We start from the raw sequence: 23286 nt of genomic DNA on the forward strand, positions 1-23286 counted from the left end.
CTGAGATTAGTCCTCTTTTTGCCTCACATACACGATTTATATAATTTTTCATGTTGGCAACTGCAGTTCATTTTTTTTTAAAATGGGGAAAAAACACCCAAACACAGAAACCTTGGCTCCCATGATAATTTACGAAAATCTGGGCCACAGCGCCCTGTCCTCCTCCAGACGAACATCCTGCTAAAAACAGATTTGAGAAAAACTGCCTCGTTCAAAAATAGGTAAGAAAGTACAAAAAAAGCTACAAAAAGAAGAATGGAAAAGGACGGGAAAGGAAAGCAAGACTTACTGAGAACTCACCAGAAAACCATTGCCTTAGAGCAGAGACAACTATGACCCAAATTGTTGCAACAAATTGCAACACAGGAAGGGGGGGATCTCGCAGCTCCCAGAACAGAAGGGGGACAGCAGGACACCTTGGACTGGAACAGAAGGGGGGCGGGACGTGAGGAGAGGGAGGGACTATGAGAGAAGAGGGTTGCAGCTCAGCTCAAAGAGGAGAAGGCGGTTTTCTGAGGGGAACAGGCCAGGGGAGGAGGTTGCTGTTTCCTAAAATAAAACCTTTAGAAGTTAGTAGTGCAGCCGAGACTGGTTTGGCTCAGTGGATAGAGCGTCGGCTTGGGGACTGAAGGGTCCCAGGTTCGATTCCGGTCAAGGGCATGTACCCTGGTTGCAGGCATATCCCCAGTAGGGGGTGTGCAAGAGGCGGCTGATCGATGACTCTCTCTCATCGATATTTCTAACTCTCTTTCTCTCTCCCTTCCTCTCTGTACAAAATCAATAAAAGATATTTAAAAAAAAAATAAAAAAATAAAAGAATCCACAGCAATGAATACTCACTTAAAAAAAAAAAAGAAGTTAGTAGTGCAATCCATGTGAATGAACGAATCGAATTAAAAAAAAATAGATCCCAATAGCCGAGGCTGGTTTGGCTCAATGGATAGAGCGTCGGCTTGGGGACTGAAGGGTCCCAGGTTCGATTCCGGTCAAGGGCATGTACCCTGGTTGCAGGCATATCCCCAGTAGGGGGTGTGCAAGAGGCGGCTGATCGATGACTCTCTCTCATCGATATTTCTAACTCTCTTTCTCTCTCCCTTCCTCTCTGTACAAAATCAATAAAATATATTTTTTAAAAAAAATAGATCCCAATAGAAGGGAGCCTCTTTCCTGGCCACCACCTGGTGCTGAGCCCCTGAGGGTGCTCCTGTCAGTCTCAGGCCTCTGCTCCCACAGCACCAGGCTGGGAGAGCCACCTTCTCCCCAACACTCCTCCCCACCTCCCACCCCACCCCCACCCCAGGCCCTTCCAATGTCTTCCGTGGACAGAGCCCTTCCTACCTGCCCCGATGTGTCTCTTCCTCAGACTGTCCCAGTGCTGGCCACCAGGAAAGAGCCAGGAGCCCCCCTCAGCCTCACCGGCTTCCAATATAAATCTCTGGGACCCCGATTTCGGATGATCCCAGTTGCTCTAAGGCCCAGAGAGCTCACTTTTCATGTTCTGACTTCCCAAGGCGTGGCCAACCACCTGGGGGCTTTGTTTCTCTGCTTCTGCACATCTGGGCTGTCAGCCTTTGGTAGTGTTACTCTCTGAACTTCAGTTCTTTCCTTTTGGTGCCAGGTTGGGATGTGTAATTGACTTTACTCTTGACAGTCCATAGAGAGAAGCAGAAGCTGGAAGAGGGGAAGGACAGTAAGTGGATTAGTCTCCCAGAGAGTAGGAGTTGGGCTGGGACAGGCTTGAGAGGCAATTCCCAGAATCAAGTAACCAAGGGAGGGGCAGTGACGTCATAAGGCTCCCATTGTGACACCCACTCACACGTCAGGAGGGAGCGAGGATTGCCAGGAGGGCTCAGAAGGGAATACCAGGCCCGTTGCCCAGCCCTCTACCAGAAAGCCTGCCCTGGGTTGAGCTCACCAGGTCAGCTAGCAGCTCCAGGATGCAGCAGAAACATGATCCCCAAATTACCACTAGGTGACAGCACATGCACACAGTATTTAAAGCTCCTTCACCAATGTTCTCTCTTGGTGAAGGAGCTTTAAATTGCCTTCCAGTAACGCGCCAGCATCGTGGAAAATCCTACACTGAAAGGTTCATGATGTAGCATGTTTTTATAATGTTTTGCAAACACATCTTGAAGTAGAGACATAGACTCAAAAGATGACAACAACCATGTAGTTAGAATTCTTCCGTTTGGTATAGAATGTGTATCTTGCACCTGAAACCAGAAATCAATTATTATTTTTATTTTAATTTAATATATTTTAAAATATATATTTTAATTGATTTAAGAGAGATTTAATAGAAACATCAGTGATGAAAGAGAATCAGTGATCAGCTGCTTCCTGCATGGTTCCCATTGGGGATGGAGCCCGCATCCTGAGCATGTGCCTTGACCAGGAATTGAACCATGACCTCCTGGTTCATTGGTGGATGCTCAACCACTGAGCCACACTGGTCGAACAATCAATGATTCTCAATAAAAGGACTTGTTCAGCACAGGTTTCCTGTTTGGGCTCATGGCTTGAGACTGGCTATGCTGGACACTGTCTCTGAATCTTCTAACTACTGCTGTATACGTTTTGCAAATTTAGTCTGATGTTGGGCACATGTATTGTGCATTAAACTTTACTGCAGCTGCTGGAGTAGCAAATATTCTTATTTTAAAGGCAGGTAAAGTTAAGATTTAGAGCTGTAAGGAACCTTGGTAATGGCTCAGAGCTAGTAATCTCCAGAGCACTCTACCGGGCCTCCCAACACTCCTCCAAGACACGATGGCTCCTTCAGGTGGCGCTCATGTGTCAGTTTTTACTGCTTTGGGGTGGTGGAGTTATATTCTGACTGCAAGGAGGTCTTCTTTCTCTTCCAAACAATAATATTTTGTAAATAATAGGATTATGTTCCATCCAATAATAATTGAGAATAGTTATTAGCTAGGAATAGCAAGAATAGTAACTAGCAACTTGTCAAGAAAAACTTACAATTCTGTACATAGACACTTGATGAATTTTTTTCACTTCAATAATCATAGGACTAAAATTACATTGGTACCCAAAATGCCATGGGTTGGTAAACAACTCTGGAAGGGGCAGGTCACAGGTAAGCATATAGAGCTGATTTTGTATGGTCCACTTCCAGCCACATAGCTAGTTTTGTGTTGGACAGGGGAGAGGTGACAGGTGACATGGCTGGACATGGACAGTTCCATCTTTATCTTATTATATTTTTTTAATTTTGAGAAGTTGGCTTTTCCTAATTCTTATTTATGACCATGATGGGAGGGATTAAGATATTATATAAGTATTAAGTAATAGCATGATGAATGGATAAAAAAAGGTAGATAGGGGAGGAGGGAGACGGGCTAAGTCTATTGGAGGGGAGCTACTGCTTCCCCTCTGTCACTCCAGGCTGAGCAGTTCAGACTCACCTGCCTGACTTAGGTACCGACTTGGTAAGGGAAGGAAAAAAGCTTTAATTTAGTATAAGGTAAATAGGAAGCCAGAATCCCCTGTCTCTCTAAATCATTATTATTGAAAATGTCAAATACACCTACTGTAACTATAGTTTACAATATGCATTTTATACTTGAAAATTACTAAGTGACTTGATCTTAAATGTTTTCACAACACAAAAGAAAAATAAATATGTGATATGATGGAGGTGTTAGGTAACACTATGGTGGTAACCATATTGCAATGTATAAGTGTATCAAAATCAACATATTGTGCACCTTGAACTTACATAATGTTCTATGGCAATTATATCTCAATTTTAAAAAGGAAAATATGGCCGAAGCCGGTTTGGCTCAGGGGTAGAGCGTCGGTTTGCAGACTGAAAGGTCCCAGGTTCGATTCCGGTCAAGGGCATGTACATTGGTTGCAGGCACATCCCCGGTGGGGGGTGTGCAAGAGGCAGCTGGTCAATGTTTCTCTCTCATTGACATTTCTAGCTCTCTATCTCTCTCCCTTCCTCTCGGTAAAAAATCAATAAAATTTATTAAGAAAAAAAAAATGAAAATATGCCAAATCCTATCAGAGAATATTTGGGTTTTCACTTAAAGTAACATCTCTAATCTTTAATGTATATATATTTTTATTTATGTGGTTTACATAAGTTATGTAGAGTTATATAAAGCCTTCAAATTAACCCTGAACTAGAGGTCTCTTGTGCCTTTTTAAGAACAGGAAAATACCATGTAGGAGAAGGAGAGGTTGAATGGGTAGGGAAGTGTCAGATTTCAGACCAGGCCTGCAGACCAGCTGAGGCCAGTTAGAAGCGCTGCTTGCTGTCCTCCAGCCCTTCCAGCTGTGTGGGTGAGGACGCAGACTGGGAGGTGAGCTGGATGCAATAAGAGGGGTGTGATGGAGCAAGACGGGCCAAGGCCTTGTGGGAAGTGATCCCAACAAGTGACCATTTCAGATAAGCTGGACACAACAGGAAGTGAGAACATGTAAGGGGATGGACCAATGCCGTAGTGGTCTTGTCAACAGGAAGACACAGCATTGAGTGTTGATATCAGACAGGCCAGGTCTGGGGTATGAGCATGGTAATGAATGGCTGAGGAGACGAGATCACTGGTGAAGAACGGAGAGGCCAGCACGTTGCAAACATTTACAAAGGTATTGACATTACCAAGGAGCATGATGGGAGAGTGTCAGAGAAAGTGACAGGGAGCCAGGAAGTGAAACCTTCAAGGAATAAAGTCAGGCTTCGGTGGGTGACTGACCACAAGGGTGGGGGGAGAAATAGTCCTGGGAAAGAGAATGTATGGGAAAGCAGCAGTGATGGCAAGGAAGACACCCAGGTGCCTAGATATCTATTTTTTAAAAATGCTGAAAACACTCACACCTTGAGAGTGTGGCAGGGAAAGTGAGGTTTCCCTCCAGACTCCACAGCCCTACATAGTAGCCGACAGCCACGTGTGACTACCGAGCACTTGAACTGTGGCTGGCGTGGCTGAGGAAGTGAATTTTTTTAAGGCTTTCTTTTTTAAATATATTTTATTGATTTTTTTACAGAGAGGAAGGGAGAGGGATAGAGAGCTATTGTAGAAACATCAATGATAGAGAACCATCAATCAGCTGCCTCTTGCACAACCCCTACTGGGGATATGCCCGCAATCAAGGTACATGCCCTTGACCGGAATAGAACCTGGGACCTTTCAGTCTGCAAACCGATGCTCTATCCACTGAGCCAAATCGGTTTCGGCAAGGAGGAAGTGAATTTTTAATTGAATTTAATTCCAATTAAGTTAAAAACTGAAGCAGTAGGAACTATTTTTCTGTTACACACAAGCGTGCTGTTTTGTTAGGACTACATTTCACTTTAACCACTGAAAATCCAAATTTAGCTATGTTCCAAGTGTAAAATACACCCCAGATTTCAAAGATGGTATAAAAAGATGTAAAAAATCTCCATAATATTTTTCTACTTTTTTTGCGTATTGAAATATGTTGGGTCGCACTAACATGTTTTTGTATGCTGGATCTATTGTGTCAGGTGAAATATTTTATTGAAATTAATTTTACTGCTTCTTTCTACTTGTTTTAAGGTGACTACTAGAAAACAAAGAATTACAGTGTGGCTCACATTTCTTCTGGCAGTGCTGGGTTAGGGGCAGATGATGAAGGGAACACCCAGAGAAGCGGTAGGGGACATAGAGCACCCAGCTGCCAACTGACAAGGGTTCCAGGGCCTCGGAGGGTAGGCAGGGTTAGAGAGGCAGGGGCACAGCCAGTGGGAACAAGTGCCTCAAGGCTGAGGGGTCTCCAGGGAACCCTGAGATTCTTGTGGTACCTGGAAGACGTAGAGACAAAAGTCATAGAGTCCTACCTTTCTCAAGACAAAACGGATGACAAGGCTGTGACTTTTTGGAGGTAAGGAGATGATCCAGTTTTAATCAGGGTCCCCAATTCATACTTTGCCAAGGGAGGAGGCAGGGAAAGCAAAAATAAATATTTTTAATTAATATGCTTTAGGGATGGAGACATCAATGATTAGAATCATTGATTGACTGCCTCCTACATGCCCCCTGCTGAGGATCAAGCCCACAACCTGGGCATGTGCCCTGACCAGGAACCTTGACCTCCTGTTACATGGGTCAAAGCTCAACCACTGAGCACACTGGCCAGCAGCAAAAATATTCTGAGGGGAGCATCCACAAGATTTGGATGAATTGAATGTGGAGCGTGGGTGTAACAAGGGTACTCAAGGGTGTGTCTGAGGATCTGGAAACATGGAGTTGTCTTTTATTGAAAAGGGAAGGCTGCAACTAGAATGCTGGGTGGTATGCGAGGGAAGACACCATGAGTTCGGATATGTTAGGTTTGAGGATCCCGCTTAACTTCCAAGTAGAGATCTTAATGAGGAAATTTGCCGGAAGCCAATGTCAGTAGGACTGAATCATCTGGGAATGGCTAAAGCATTTCCCCAAACCTGAAAAGGATACATAAATTGATTACTTGCTGCTAGACAACTGAGAGCATCTTAATGTACATGTTATTGCCTCATGCTGGCCAAATACCTGAACAGCCTACGGTAGTTTCTCCAAAACCTGATAATCTGACAATGGATTGTGTATACAAACCCTACCCTTTGAAGTGTATATCTCCACCTTGTCTTAGGACAAATTGTGTTAATAAAAAGCAAGGGATGCTGAGGCAAGGAAAAGTTAGTTCCTTTAGCTAAGTCTTCTCTAACTCCCCATGATTCTTTTCAAAATTATGTTTTGTTTCTGGACTCTTATTTAATTTACTCACAGCACTTTCTCCAGGTTCCTGGACCTTCTAGATACCGGATCAAGACCACTGGCATTAGAGATTGGCTATAGGGATCTGCAGTTCACAGAGAGGAGGGTGGAGGTATAAATCTGAGGGTATGTGGCATCTAGATTGTATTTAAAGCTATGGGGCATGAATTCTAAGATCAAAGAATTCTGGCTCAATTTAGTCATTTCCCTACAGCTTAGTGAATAACTATGGTTTAGGTAACTCCCAATTCTTTTCTTAGGGTGCACTTTTCCTTTTGCATAGATATCATCTCACTGACATTTAGCTCAATCTAATATGACCCTGACCTCATACTGGGAGAAAAAGAGGACAGAGATTCAGGAGCCAGATTGGTGTTTCTCCAAACCATGGCTATTCACTGCGAACTTGCCTCTGCTCACCCTGCTCACAAGTGGCTCCTGCCCCACTGAAATCATTTCTCTATATACTCGGAATTTTGTTAGAAAAATTAAAATGTCAGGTAATAGTCTTTTAAGCTGAACCAGCCACATCACCTCAACTGGAAAAAGCGATTCCCTCCCCATTAGGCAAACTGGTGAAGAAACATAGAGTTTTTTTTTTTTTTTTTTTTTTTTTTTTTTTTTTTTAACATGGAAATTAGCCAACGGCACACACTCGGGGGGGGGGGGGGGGGGAGAGAAGGAAATGACATCAGGTGGGTCTCCCTGCCTTTCTGCAGTTCCTTGTTTAGTGAAAACAAAACACAAACAAAGTCTTGATTATCAGTGTAACCCTGGGTTGGCTGTGCACTCTCCCACTCAGCCTGGGAGACTCCACTCTCCCACTCAGCCTGCATCTGGGCACACCCCCAGGAGCCCTCATCTCCCACTCAGCCTGCATCTGGGCACACCCCCAGGAACCCTCATCTCCCACGCAGAGTGCACCCCTCATGGATGTAGTGGAGTCATTTTAAAATGGCGTCCAGGTTAGAGAGAAGACCAAGGACCACAGACTTGAGCTGGGAGCTCCTAGTTCCAATGAGCTGATGTGCTGATAAGGAAACTGAAGCCCAGGAGGGGAACTGACTTGCTCAAGCTTAAAAACTGGTGATGACAGATAAATGGTGATGGAAAAAAGAAAATGAAATAAAAGAAAATACATACATACATAAATACATACATACATACATACATACATACATACATACATACATAAATAAATAATAAATAAATACGGGTGGTGACAGAATTGAAACTAGAGTCCAGAACACTTCTCACTGTCTCTTTGAGCTTTTTGTTACAGAAAATTGTAAACACACACAAGTGGGCAAAATAGTATAATGAATCTACATATAGTCATCACTCAGTGACAATTTTCACCACTTGCCCATGTTGTTTTACCTCTTTCTCTTTTTTGTGCTGGATTATTTTAAAACCATCCAAGACCCCATGTCATGCCTCTTATAACCACTTCAGCATGCTTCTCTTACTGATAGGAATATTTTTTAAAAAGAAAAACACATGCCTTTCAACATACAATAAAGTTAACAATAATTCATTTATTATCATCTAATACTGTCCCTAATTATCTAAAAGTTGTCATTATAATTGTGTTCTTTGAATCAGGTTAAAAGGGTCCACACGGCCCTAGCCGGTTTGGCTCAGTGAATAGAACGTCGGCCTGGGACTGAAGGGTCCAGGGTTCCTTTGCAGGCTTTGGAAGCCCTTCGCATGCCTAGATCTTACACTTTGTTTTTGTTTTGTTTTTCCTCTTAACATGACTACTTCAGAACCACATAGGCAGAAGCAGAGAGAAAGGACATTCTGGAGGACAGGAGACAGATCTGAAATGTTACAGTGAGTGCCCTGCCTTGGTCTAAGTGCTGGGGTTAAGCTCTGTCCCGGGGAGAAGGGTGGTAGGAACTGAATTGTGTCCGCCCGCCCTAACCCCCAACATGACATATTAGGTGATGGGACCTTTGGGTGATTAGGTTTAGATGAGGTCATAAGGGTGAGCCTTGCAATGGGACTAGGGCCCTTGTGAGAAGAAGTAAACAGTAAGATTGCTCTCCTGTGTGCATGCAACCAGGAAAGGCCACGTGGGACATGGCAAGGAGACCCTGTACTTGCCAGGAAGAACCTTCACCAGGAACTGATCATGTGGCACCCGGATCTCAGACTTCCCAGCATCCAGCTCGGTGAGAAACCCGTTCCTGTCATTTCAGCCAGCAGGTTGGTGGTGCTTCAAACAGCAGCACAAGCAGATAAGACAAAGGGCACAGAAATCAAAAGCACAAAGCATTGTGCTAAGAGCTGCAGGTGGGGCGATGATGCCAGTGGATTCTATAGATAAATCCTGCTCCTGTGCAGGCTGCCCGGCGCCCTGGGGCCTGAAAGCAGCTGGCCTGGACATAGTTGGCCTGGAAGGGCCGGCCACATGGTTCATGGAAGGCTGCCCAGGAACTGGCAGGGATGGGCATAGTGGGGTGCTTTGCGTGTGGGGCTTTGCTCATTCTTGGCACCATCTGGCTTGATTTCATTGGCACAGATGCAATCTGGCTTGACAAAGAGGTTGGTTTGGCTTAAGGTGACTTCTCTGAGTAATATTAGGGTGAGAATAATTGGAGGCTGTTATCCAGGGAGCCCCCTGCTTTTTCCCAGGGCATGCAGGCCCAGGTGTGACCAGCACCAGGTAGGCAGTGGCTGGAGTCTGAGCAGCATTGGCCTTGTAGACCCCACGGGAGTCCTCGATGACAGGGCATCACGAGGGGTCATTGGGAGCATCCCAAGTCTCAACCTTAAGCACTTCCCACCTGCAGGTCATACAGCAATGATCTCTAACAACCAAGCAAGCACCCATCTAGTTGCTAGGCTAGGTGCTGTGTACATTTTTATAACCCACACCATGCTCTGCCAGTTTGGGACTAGTACCCATTTTCCAGACTAGGAGACTGAGGCTCAGACAGAGTCACACAGGTGGAGATAGGATTCCACTGTATCTGATGCTGTCGATGTTAACCTTCATGAGGGGGTAACCACGTACTCACTGCCGAGGCTCTAGTGCCCCCCATAGCACCATTAATGACTTGGTCAAACTCAGGGTATCTTGTGGATGTCACTGGATTATGTAAAGTCATGAGCAGTCCCTGCACCCCAATGGTACCCCACAGAGACACTGAGGACTCAGCAAGAGACGCTGCAGTGCTGAGCTCTGCCCATACTGGACCTACTCCATCCAGGACACATGGCAGGACCACAGCAGAGGGCTTGTTGCTTCCACTTTGTTTGGTTTTGCTTCCACATTTTTAACATCACAAGCTGCCAACTTCCTTATTTCCTAAAGTCTCCCATTTTAAAAAATAATTGCAAGAGGTGCAAACATTTTTGAGACTTCTGATCTCAAACCTTATCAATGTGCCAATAAAAGTGCTGGATCCCGCTCCAAGCAGTTTTGTGACCCAAGAGATGCCTTTGGTGAGGAAGAGGGTGCTGGTTCCTGGAGTTTACCCTGCTCTACTGTGTTTTTTTTTAAACATATTTTATTGATTTTTTTACAGAGAGGAAGAGAGAGGGATAGAGAGTTAGAAACATCGATGAGAGAGAATCATTGACCAGCTGCCTCCTGCACACCCCTTACTGGGGATGGGCCCGCAGCCAAGGTACATGCCCTTGACGGGAATCAAACCTGAGACCCTTCAGTCCGCAGACCGACGCTCTATCCACTGAGCCAAACCAGTCAGCTCTACTGGATTTTTTAAAATTCCAGAGAAATATACCCAGCCGCCAATGGGACTTTCCTGTTGAGCGTCCCCCACCACTAAGAGACAGGGCCGGAGGGGAATCACTCTATTGCTCCCATCAGCACTTGGCAGATCATCCACCCAGTTGCTCAAGCCAGAGACCTAGAGTCCCAGTCAGCATGTCCCATTCCCTGATCCCTCACACTGTGTACCACATCCTCCTGCAGGTCCCTGCCCCCTCACTCCTGCCTGGCTGGTGTGGAGGGCACCATTACTTCTGAGTGTCCAGCAGCCTCTTCTCTGGACAATGGAAAAAACAGTGCCTGCCTTGCTGAGTGGCTGTGAGGAGTGAAACAAACACAAAGCAGCAGCTTCCTCTTTCCTCCATTAAATATCCACCCATTCAATAAATACTGGGTGTGTACATTATTTTCAGATCAGCGAGAGCTGATTGTTTTGTGTACACTCAAAGGGCTTGTGGTCCAATAGAGGGGACACATGAAAACTCACTGACTAAAGGTCCCAGGTGCTGAAGTAGACGCCTATGTGGAGGGAGACACAGAGGAGGAAGCCAGTGGCCCATTCAACCCAAGGGAATTGGGAGAGAGTTTGGGGAGGAGAGATGGGGAACTAATAGGTCAAAGCTATTAAGCAGTGAACAGATGGAGCCTGCACAGGAGAGCCCATTTGCTGCAGCCCACACCTCCTCCACCGAAGGAATCAGAACCTGTTGGCTGCTTCTGCCATCGCTGCCTCCTCCGTTTGACCTCCTGCAGGTCCAAGTAGGAGAGGAAACCTACTGTCCAGAGTCCCTGGGGGTCCAGATCTGCTGTCTGACATTTCTGCTGACTCACTCGCGGTGGCTTGCTTGTATGTTTGGTGACCTTTTATGTGGACTAACACTTGGCTTACTGTCAAGGACTTCCCAGGGGCCTGGTGAGAGTGACTCCTTCCATGTGAGACCTGCATTCGATTCTGCAAGGTGCCCCAGGCTTCCAACCAGGAAGCACTTGAAAATTATTTCTCTGTCGGGGGTGTCTTCTTTTTCTTTTTTGATCGTATGATAGTGTAAATGCAAACCTGGAACCGTGTGAAGTTAGACCTATGATGTGAAATTTTAGGGGAGACTTTTCTACCCTTTAACTCTGAGCAGAAGGCCAGGACAGACAGTGACTTGCTGGTAGTGGTTTGTTTTTGTTTTTTTGATCACCCTTTCAAAAGGCAACCTTTTGGCTGTAGGGTCTGTTCCATTCTCCTATCTTGTTTGGGCCAAAGACAGTCTCTAACTCCCTCCACAAGGCTTTTGAAACCCGGGCTCTAGTTTTCTGGAATAGCAGACTCTTCAGGGCAGCTGTGGCCTCAGTGTTGGCTTTCTCTTTTGTGGATTTTTCTTGCTTTCTTGAGAGTTTGTCTATTACTTTAAATGTGCTTGTTTTGTGGGGGAAGTTGTTGCAGGGTATCTCATCTGCCATATTGCTGAAAGTGGGTTTCCATGAGAATTGAACAAGACCAAGCCTTGATTTTGGACTTCCAGGCTCCAGAACTGTGAGTAAATAAATTTTATTTACACCACCCAGTGGTGTTTTGTTGATAACCCTAACAAACGCAGTGCCTAACAGTCAGCTTCAATGATTAATATTCTGCCCTTGTTTCATATTACCCCCTCCCCAACATTCACTTTTTAATTTTTTGCTGAATTATTTTAAAGCAAATCATTTTACTGGTAATTACATCATTATCTATTTCTAACAGGCAAGAACTTTTTAAAACACAGCCACTGTTTCCATGTGGTTTTTGACTAAAAATCCCATTTCTTGGGATTGATTGTGGGCACCCTTCACACGTGCTCCGCGTGGCCTTTGAGGAGGGAATGGCATCTGTGGTGGGGCTTTTTGGCCAAGTCCCGCCACCACTTCACCTTATAACAGGCCAGGCTTCTGCTGCTCCCAGCACCTTGTTATCCCCTCACCAGTCAGCAGCTACTAAGCCCCCACTTTCACCAAGTCCCCTGGACTGAAAGGAGACAAGCAATTTGCCTACCTCTCTTTCCCTTAGAGTTTATTATTATTTTTAAAATCCTCACCTGATACTTTTTCCATTGATTTTTAGAGAAAGTGGAAGAGAGAGGGAAAGATAGAAATATGAGTGAGATACATCGATTGGTTGCCTCCTGCATGAGCCCTGACTAGGGCTCGGGCTGGGGAGAAGCCTGCAACCAAGGTACATGCCCTTGACCAGAATCAAATCTGGCACCATTTGGTCCACAGGTTAACGCTCTATCCACTGAGCCAAACTTGCTAGGGAAAGTTATTTATTCTATAACTGTTAGTTTGTACCTCTTAATCCCCTTCACTTATTTCATCTGCTGAAAGTAAGTTAATGGATTGGAAGACTCAATCCAAGTACTCCATGTATGCTATGTAGGCTATAACCAAGGCATTCCTAGGGGCTACCCACAGGGCCACAATGGTGACCTTGAATCCAGGCTTTATTGGTTGAGGACACACAAGGCCTTGGTCTCTTTAATATGCAACTCCCAAGAAAGTTTCTGACAGTTTAAGAACTTAGAACCACCCACAGAGGGGGAAAAAAAGAAAAAAGAAAAAAAAAAAAGACCATTGGTTGTCATCCATTGGCTAACCCAAGGTAGATGATGTCTCCTCTCCAATTACCAGCCATGTGGAGAGGTGACAAAGATCCCCAGTGCCAGGGAGAGGTGAGAAGACAAGGAAGATTGTCATAGATGAGGGGTTTCATGTCATGAGGGAGGAAGAGGTAAGAGATGTCGGGGAGACAGTTGCATGCTCCAGAACTGTGAGTAAATAAATTTGTTTATTGTTAAAGTGTCAGGAAGCAGGTTGTTCTGAGGTGGAAGTGGAGTCAAATCCCTTTTTGGTCAGCTGGTTTGTCTTTGGGGCTGGGTTCTGAAATAAATTTCCTTTGTCAGTATAGGATCTGCTCATTTACTGGATCAAACAGTGCCACCATGGGCACTGCACTCAAAAGACAAGGCAAGTGTGTGGGTATCCAGCCTTGAGACAAGCCTCTATGACATGCCATCAAAGCAAGATATCATTGTCCTTTACATCCTGGGCTCAGACACATAGGTAACAAGGCAATGACTGTCAGGTCAGTAAGAGACAGTTACTGGTACCCTGTGAATTCAAGGGGCAAGGAAGGGCACCAACCTGTAGGCTGGGGTAGTCACAAAAGGCTTTAGGTCATTGAGCCGGTCTTGTAGAAAGAAGAAGTAAAATAATAGAAAACATGATGAAAACAAAGACACCAAGACTGGGCGCCTATCAATAAATAATTTTTGCTTGATACTAAATACACGTGTAAGAAAAATGCAAGCTGCTAAAAACGTAAGCATAGCATATAAAAATCATACTTGAAAACTTAATGCTTGTAGATACACACACTTGTAAGGGTCCATATCCTATGAGTCAAGTTTTCCTGAGTGTAAGCAACAGAACTGCCTCTAAGGAATTTACCAGAAGAATGTAGGGGATCTCACAGAACTGAAGGGAAGACCAAAAAGAGCAAGGTCAGAAAGAGCAAGGCTCAGGAAGATCTGATGGGCTTCACTGCAGAACCCAGTGGAATCTCTGGTTGCTCTGATTAATATACAATGATCCAGGAGCAAGTCCGGAGATTCCAATTGGTTTGGCTTTGTTCATGTGCCCCCAACTCTTGGCTGGGGGAAATTGGTATATTTTATTTTTCATTCCCCGAAAATTGCACCCAACAGGGGAGAGAGAAGTCCCAAAAAGGCAATGCCATTCCCAAAAGTAGGTGGGCTGCTGGGCATCTGAAAAACCACAAATCTCCACTACACATCACAGTAATTCTGTTTTCCTTGAGGAGAAGGATCCTACAACACAGTCCTCTGGGATGGTGGGATTTTTCACACCGTATAATGATTTGGTAAGTTTATGCTAAAAAACAAATCTGTTCCAAACAGACAGGAAAAATGAACAGACTACAAAAAAGAGAAAACTACATATATACATAAATGCAAACACACACACATACACACACACACACACACACAATCTCCTTGAACCAGAAGTCCAAATGCCACCAGGTAACTCTGGTTTGAGGTTCAATATCCTGTGTCCCTATTGGCATTTATTATCAGATGTAATCATATACCTGGATTTATATTGAGGTCCTGAAGCTCATAGGGAAGCATCCACAAGACCATCAGAGAGGTTGGAAGAGTGAAGAAAAGAAAAACCATAATCCTACAGAATACAAGAGAAAACTCAATGTTAAGATAGCCAATAAAATCAACAAAGTCAGAACATTCCAGAATAGCCTGAAAGGGTCAAATAAATTATGTTGAGGATATTTAAGAGATAAACGAAAGTTCTATAGTTAAGAAAGAACTATAAAATACTTAATAAAAATGAATTAAATAAAACCAGCTGCACACAATCAATTAGAAATAATGGAAACAAAAATATAGTTTAATATTTAAAATGCAATGAACAAAGTAATATATAGTAAAGAGTTAGTAAGTGAAACAAAATGCTGAAAAAAATCACCCAAAATGCAACACACACTCCCCTCCACTTACATGACTGATATTTCAAATATTTTTAGCCAAGGCACCCAATCTTCAAATCACATCTTTATTAGGATAAGCAAAACAGGTCAAACCATAGCTATTCCAGCTGAAGTGGATGTGGTAAGAATGATCTGTGTTATTAAATGAGCATTAGGATATAACTTGGTAATTCCATTGTTCTCTTGGACATTGTTACAATGATGCATTTTTAAAAAACATTGTTAGCCCAACTAAATAATGATCATGTTAAAGACAGAAGCTGCTCTATTCTCCAATCCAAGCTTTCAACAAGTATTTGATCTTGGTTATGGTTTAATGAATTACAATGTAAGAAAATTCAGTTCAATCATACTAGCTGGCAACTAAAAAATAAGGTGTTTAAATTGTGAGGGCACTCCAAGGTCAACTCTATTGTTCCATTGTCACAGAACCGGAACTGTATTTAACAATGAGTTAGATTCAACTCAAGAAGCAAGAAAAGGTGCACAGAATCCAGACTACATAGAACTCTAAACACTAAAGAGCAGCAATTAATGAAATAGTAAAAAAATTTGCTTAATACTACTAGAACTTAAAATATATATATATGTATGTAATAAAAGTATAATATGCTAATTAGACTGGATAGCTGAACAACCTTCCAGATGTCCTTCTGGACAACCTTTTGTACAAAGTTGGGGCTGCGAGGGATGAGCCCCTTGCATGAATTTCATGCATCGGGCCTCTAGTGTATATATATATATTTGGCAATCTAATCAAGAATGCAGCCCCTCATGCAAAGAAAATATTAAAAAGTGGTCACACCTAGGAAAGATTTTATGCACACACTCTCTCTCTCTACAACACATTGCTTTATGTATGTGTTTGTGTTATTTAAGTCTAGAAAAACTGGATGGTTTTCCCAAGGAATTATAAATTCAATGAAAAAATAGGGAACATGAATAGACTAAAACTAAAGAAATTTTAAGTGCAGTAAAAAATACTTAAAAGGCTGCCGAAGCCGGTTTGGCTCAGTGGTAGAGCGTTGGTCTGTGGACTGAAAGGTCCCAGGTTCGATTCCAGTCAGGGGCATGAACATTTGTTACGGGCACATCCCCGGTGGGGGGTGTGCAAGAGGCAGCTGGTCGATGTTTCTCTCTCATTGACGTTTCTAGCTCTCTATCACTCTCCCTTCCTCTCTATAAAAAAATCAATGAAATATATTAAAAAATACTTAAAAGGCTATTAAGAGTCTCTAAAACTACATATAATAGCATAAAAAACGAGTTCATCTCATTTATTAGTATAGATAATCCTAAACAAATTAGCACATTAATATTAGTCATTCATAAATAGGTTTTATATAAATTAAAAGGTAATTCAATATTAGAAAATATGTTAGCTTCAGTCACTCCATTAAAATTAATAGCTAAATGAAAAACTATGATTGTTTTCTAAATCTTCGAAAACTCATTGGGTAAATTCAAAACTTATCCCTTGGGAGTTGGGGAAGAAACTAAGAAAAGGAAATTTCCTTAAGTTAATAAAGGCTATCCAGAAGAAACTTCAGCAGCCATTACACTTATTTCCCATGACACTCAGGAAAGAAAGAAGGATGCTAAAATTAGCTAATGAATATGACTATTAAAAATCAGAAAAATGCATTTTCAGATAAAATGACTAATTGCCTAGAAAAATCCCAGAATTATATAACAAACAATTTTGACTGAATTCAACCAAGTTGCTAGAGTAAAATAAACATAAATTAACTGCTCATTATTGACGAAGAATGTACCTAAGGAAATATAATAGAAATTTTTAAAAAAGCAATTCATAGAAGCATTTTCTTCTTCAATAAAGAAATAAACTTTAAGTATATAATACCTAAATGAAAAAAAAAATCTCACTTTACTGAAGGACATAAAATTCTGAATTAATGGAGATACATATTCTGTTCTGGACAGAATGACTTCATATTTTTAAAAATATTAATCCTTCTTACACATTAATCTAGAAAAATCAATCCAACACTAATCAAAATCCCAAGGGAACTTTTCTGGCCCTTGGTGAGTCTTATATTAAACAAACAAAATGGATGGGAGATAATTTTTTGAATTAAAAGAACAAATGGGCACTTGACCTACCACATAACACTGCATTAATCTCAAGTTTTCAGGAAGAGAAAAATCATGGAAAACTTGTCAGCACCACTTCCTGAGACTATATAACACTGGAGATGGGGTGGAAGCAGCGACAGAAGGGCTTAGCTGAGGTACATTAAATGTGACTCCCATTAAGTCTCTAAGTGGAGATGGACAGACAGCTAGATGTTGTTATTATATTATACTTTCTTCACTATTTTAAAATACTTTCATTTCCTCTTAAAATCAGAATACTTCTATCTCCTGTAAGGATGCGAAGCCTCTGGTACTTCTCCATTGTTGGAATGGCGTCTTCACTTTCCCTGAATATGCCATGAACACTACCTGGGCCTCTGAAGTCACAAAGGCTATAACCCAAATTGGCTTCACAGCAATTCTGACCTCTTCTCCACTCAGAAAGAGCTTAAGGTTCATGAAGTCTGTTTCCACCCCAGGATCTCTCCTCACCTCCAACACACTCTTATGATCTTAATCATATGCTCTCTTCCATTTTAAACATTCAAATCTATTTCTCAGACTCTATAAACCCACTAAGAGATTCTACTTGAATTTCCACTCATGAATACAAAAATAACGCATTATTTCTAACATAAATTGTTTTCTATACCAGAAGTATGTGATCCAAACCTAAAATGCTAGAGTAAATAAGTTTTATCCAGATTAAATGCACAGGACTCCACTGTCCATCTGGAGTACCAAGCCAGCAATATGTGAACGACAACATGCAGGTAAGTTGTGAAGAGAAAGTGCCAAGATACAGAGGGCAATGATGGCCCATCAGAACTCATAAGACAGCCACCTCATGGGACACATGAGACCTATCCAAGGAAGCACTTCCCAGAAAGGGCAATCAGGCAACTGGAAAGGAAAACCATGCCTTATCCCCATAATTGTCCTCACTTATTTCCATATATGCCTCATTCAGCACGAGGTAGAAAACTGGTTTTTAGTAAATAAAGTATGTGAGCTCAACCAACCAGGGCAGAATAAGAACTACATGTATCAACATGCAAATACACATGATCACACATGCACATGTGAGCAAACATCAACAATATGACCACGCATGCCATATAAAATTGAATGTAAACTGTGAAGCAATCTGAATTAAGAAACTAGTGTTGTTGCCACCACCATTTATTTATCTAGTTCATAACTAAGTATAGAACACTACGGTAGTGCTGGAAATGCAAAGAAACCCCTGCTCTTAAGGGGCTTACAATCTTATTAGGAAAATAACAGGCACATAAAATGTTGGACTTTAGAAAGCTTAGGCTAACAAATGCCTTAAGAATTCAGAAGACAGTATAGTGTAAGAAGACAGCGTAGTCCCCAAACCCAGTTCTAGTCCCAAGATGGTCAGATAACTTCTCTGGGTTTATTACCTCAGCTGCAAAATGAAGTAGTGAGAATGAGGCTGTCTGCATTTGTTTGCATCATGATTCTGATTAAAAGCTGAGGAAAAGTCTATGGAGTAGGTGGCACCTGAACTGGACACAGAAAGAAGACAGAAGGCAATTCCAACAAGGACAGGGGGCTGAGGTAGGCGTAAACATGGGTTTGGAGGGTAAGACAAGTGTCATCAGGAAGAAGGGAAGGAAGTAAAGGGTGGCCATGGTAGCCCTCAGGCACTACTCACAGAGAAATTAGCTGTATTCCTCACACTTACATCTGTCAGTTATAGTACATAATTCCAGAGAGTAGGAAATACCAAAGAATGGCGGCATTTTATCAGACATTTCACTCAATTTCCATAAAAGAATTTAACATTATAACTCTATGACATCATTGAACTGTTCCAATTGTCAAAATGTAAGTCAAAGTTTACATTCTTAGTGAACATAACTAAATCTCTTAATTCAAGAGGACATTTGCTATGAATTCTCAATAATTCCAACATTTGTTTTCTATGTTCCATTTACTGTGGAAATAAAAATGAGTAAGATTAGCTTATTCCTGCCCTGGAAGAGTCTGCATCCTGGTAGGTAAGGCAAACATCCACTGTGCCTACCCAGAATGTCCTGTGATGCACATGATCAACGTACGACCACACGGCTAGAGTCCAGAAGACAGATTGATCCCTTCTGAAGGTGCTTTGCAAGGGCTCAGGGGAGAGAGGTCGATGGCTCAAGGAGAAATCAATCCGGCAAGTAGAAGGTGTTGGTGGGCAGCAGAGGGCACACAGCTTCCAACAGGGACCGTGAGTGGCCAGGGCCTAGCACGGCACAGTGCAGCTGGAGCAGAGTGCACAGTGCAAAACAAGTGAAATGGAAGCCTGGATTTAGTCCTAGAATAATGGGAGACACTGCTTGCTACCTTTAACCATCTACAGGAAAGTGAGCAGTGATGCTATAAGCTCTTCTCAGCATAATTATACTGTTCAGCCCTAGCCGGTTTAGCCTAGTAGATAGAGCACCAAGCCTATAGAATGAAGGGTTCTGGGTTTGGTTCCTGTCAAGGGCACATGCGAGGGTTGCGAGTTCGATCCCCAGTAGGAGGAATGTAGGAGGCAGCCGATCAATTATTTTTCTCTCATCATTGATGTTTTTCTCTCTCCCTTTCCCTTCCTCTCTGAAATCAACAAAAATATATATATATATATATTTTTTTAAAGTATGTTTTTATTGATTTTAGAGAGAGGAAGGGAGACAGAACATCAGCTGCCTCCTCATGCCCCTGACCCGGGCCTGTGCCCTGACCGGGAACTGAAGCAGTGACCTCTTGGTTCATGGTAGGACGTTCAACCACTGAGCCACACTGCTGGGCTGTTTCCAATATTACGTCTGTAAATAAAGCTGCTGTGAAACATTTTGAATACGTCTGTGTCGAACACATGCTCTGGCTTCTCTCGGAGTAGGATTGCTGGCATAGGATTCATATGTTTTTACTTTAGTAGAAATCGCCAGTTTTCCAAAGTGGTTAAACCAATCTCCAGCCCCGCTCCGGCTGTGTGAGTCTGCTGCCCTGTGTCTGATGCTGTTTTATTTCCAGCCGTGGTGGGTGTGGCGGCATCTCCTGGGGTCTTCATTTACATTTCACCCCGTGAGGCTGTTGAACACCTTCTCTTACACCTATTGTCCGTTTGTACCTGCTTGAGTCTTAACAAAAATATATATTTTTAAAAATTACACTGTTCAGGAAACCTTCTAACCCAAATTCTCCTCTCTTCCTCCTTCCCCCATTCTTTCCTTTTATGATCAGCAAGTTTTCAAAGTGGAGCTGGAACATGCAAGACATAAGGGAGGAGCCAACGAATAGGACTAGAAATGCACACATTTGGCTAATCAAGTTACCACAGGTAATTGTAATGGTTTTGTACAAGTCTGCAGATAAGGAAAACAAATTTTTTTTTCAGGAGTTTTCTAATACACACCAAAATGTTGGAGAATCTCACTTAATGGGGGGGAGGGGGGATATTTAGAACCCTGGCAGAAGACTGCATTTCTGAAACCATTTCCCATTAAATATCAGTGTTACAAAAACAATACCATACAATCTCAAAGCCTATCTTCACACAATTAAGATCTGACCAAAATTGCATTGTTTGGCTTAAAAAATAAAAAAATACAATGTGTAATTCAAAGTCTTAGGTTTGCAGCTACTACCAAAATACGCCAATACATGAATAAACTGTCCAGTGAAGAACATGCAATAAAAGATAGATGGAAATATTCATCTCTTTAGGGTAGACTCTAAATTCCAATTTCTGATAATATTATAGAACCAATTCTACGAAAGCAACACCTTCTTGCAATTTCATTTCATAATGAAGAAAATAACTGTGCGTTTTATTTAACATTCATTCTTAAATTACAGTTATGCCAAAAACAATCAGCTTCTAATGAAAGAATCCTTAGCATAACTCTCAAAACATGCCTATACATTTAGTCGAATCTTCTACATTTCTAAATAAATTACATGCATGATATACATTAACCAATAAAGAATACCAATATGAGAATTCAGGACATTTATTTTTTGCATGGAGATTTAACTACTGTATAACACACACAGCACACACACACACAAAACAAACCCATAAAGCAACGGTGTGTAGTAGGTAGTGAGAGAGCCCTAAAATAAGCATATTTTAAGTGCCTGCAAACAGGCTTTTTTTTTTAGGCAACAAAATATTTTCAGTCCTTGACACCTTCTCACACTTACCTAGCACCACAGATGCAAGGACTTCTGGTAAACGTGTATAACCTCATGCTTAAAACCTAAAGCATGCACTGAGTAGAATTTATACATAATGATCTACTCTACTAAGTATGCAATACATACTTCTAACATTTTATACATTAAATTACCCTGCAGCATTTAAAATTTTTTTAACATTTATGCCAAACAATTCTTGAAACAAGTTTTCAAGGATCACCTCTAGGCTGATTACACAGGCATTGGTTTGGTTAAATGGAAAAATGGCAGCAGCCTCAAGGTTCACACAGAATGAAAATGATAGATGTGCATGTCAGTCCATGTAAAAAATACATATATACACAGATGGCACAAAGATTTGTGCAGTTGGAATCACCAGTGCAAATGCATGCATTTGAGGTACTTATTTTTCGCATGGTCAGGTATAATTATGCATAGTCATGTTCCTCAAGTGCTAAATATTTCAGACCTGATTGAATGAAAAACTGTAAGAAGAGTAAATATGAAATATTTATACAATTAATTTCAAAGTGCTATGCTTTTAATGGACATTTGTTTAACATTATCCATTTACATATATAGTTTAAAATATTTACCTACCAATACATTTTCTCACTGTAAAGAGGCTGACTGGTAATTATACCTGGCCAAGTGATTTAAATAGCATACTTGAAATTCTAGCAAGAACTGTAATGAAACAGTAAAATACTCCATTATTGCTTCATTGGACTGAGAAACTAAAAGGCATAAACAATGCTCATGAAAAGTGAATACCCACAACAGCAGTGCATGCCCTCAGATGGCCTCTGCCCCATAAAACTAAGCACTGTCCATGCTATCAATGCCGTTGGCATCCACCTCGATACCAGGCTCCTCACACAAAGAAGAGGGAGCAAAATGGCTAACTGTGGGACACAAACAGCTCTTAAGCTCTGGCAATTCTTGCTTCAGGCGTTCCAACTGCTCCACTTGGAATATATTTGGCTGTTCAGGCATCCAATCATATATCCTATGATGAAACAAACACAAAACACATAAAATAGGGTAATGTGTGTTTACTTAAGACCAGTCTAACTTTTTTTTTTTTTTTTTTTTTAGAAAAATTTGTTTACCGGATGCCTAGTACATCCATATTACAAGAAACTTTTTTTTAAAAAAAGGATGTATAAGCACTAGTTTGACAGGGTGTCTCCCAAAAATGTATATACACTTTAACAGCTGATAGCGCAAATTTTAAAATTAAATGTATTTTAATAAACACTATTTTGTAATTATTCAAAACATGTATATACATTTTTTGGAGACACCCAATACATAAAAGTATTTCTCTTCTCCCCTGACTTTCTGATAATCCAGATTAGCAGCATTTCCTTTTGTACCCTGTGTGCAAAAGAGCTGATTAAAAGGCAACTGAATCAGAAAATGAAATCTGTAGCTTACTGGTGACTCTTCAATTATCTTCTCTCCAAGTCAATCAATTGGCAATGTCTTATTTTTTAGAGGCAGAGCTGAAATTAATACCCAATTCTTACTTCAAATTACAAAGACTAAGATGAGAACTTCTCACCCAGGTGAGAACCATGCTAAAGTCGTGCAATATTGGCAGATATGCCCAGTCACTAGCACAGAAAAGCCCAAGGTGATGGTGGCAGCACTCTCACTGCAGATCAGCAGAGAGCATGGATGTGCATGCCTAAACGTCAAAGACAGGCAACTTACAAGAGTCACCACAAGGCAATCTTAATGATTTCACAGTGGGAGAAAAGTTTCATAAAAACAAGAGACACAGCAATAAACTTTTGGAAGCTGGAAAATAGATGAATAATAAAGTATAATAAAGTGGTTCAGTTAACAGGATAGAAAAGGCCAAATCACAAGCCAGTAATGGGAAAAATGCAAAGGTTGAGTTAAAAGCACCAAATTTCTCCAGCACTGGGAGTGAAAGGGAA

The 23286-nt window shown here is 41.8% G+C and overlaps 1 protein-coding gene and 1 long non-coding RNA gene across 10 annotated transcripts in view; one reads left to right on the forward strand and one right to left on the reverse strand.

Annotated features, from left to right (window-relative positions):
• Nucleotides 1-8813: 8813 nt before the first annotated feature.
• Nucleotides 8814-20522, forward strand: LOC118708492. Of its 2 annotated transcripts, none has more exons than XR_004984586.1 (4): nt 8814-8923; nt 11912-12010; nt 17187-17289; nt 20385-20522. It is a non-coding gene; the product is annotated as an uncharacterized LOC118708492 (long non-coding RNA). The 2 variants fall into 2 exon arrangements; XR_004984585.2 differs by having other exon boundaries at nt 8856-8957.
• GPCPD1 (glycerophosphocholine phosphodiesterase 1) overlaps nt 17000-23286 on the reverse strand; it is a 67185-nt gene continuing 60898 nt past the window's right edge. For 5 of the 8 annotated variants that reach the window (XM_036419912.2, XM_036419910.2, XM_036419911.2 and 2 more), the window contains one exon: nt 20943-22346. In XM_036419912.2, the coding sequence (XP_036275805.1) occupies nt 22157-22346 (190 nt within the window). In that variant the 3' untranslated portion in view covers nt 20943-22156. Of the gene's footprint in view, nt 17248-20942; nt 22347-23286 lie in introns of those variants that run through there. The other 3 variants (XM_036419913.2, XM_036419916.2, XR_006740318.1) reach the window with 3 other exon arrangements.

Source organism: Pipistrellus kuhlii, unplaced genomic scaffold, assembly GCF_014108245.1.
Source record: "Pipistrellus kuhlii isolate mPipKuh1 unplaced genomic scaffold, mPipKuh1.p scaffold_m20_p_6, whole genome shotgun sequence".
NCBI lineage: Eukaryota > Metazoa > Chordata > Mammalia > Chiroptera > Vespertilionidae > Pipistrellus > Pipistrellus kuhlii.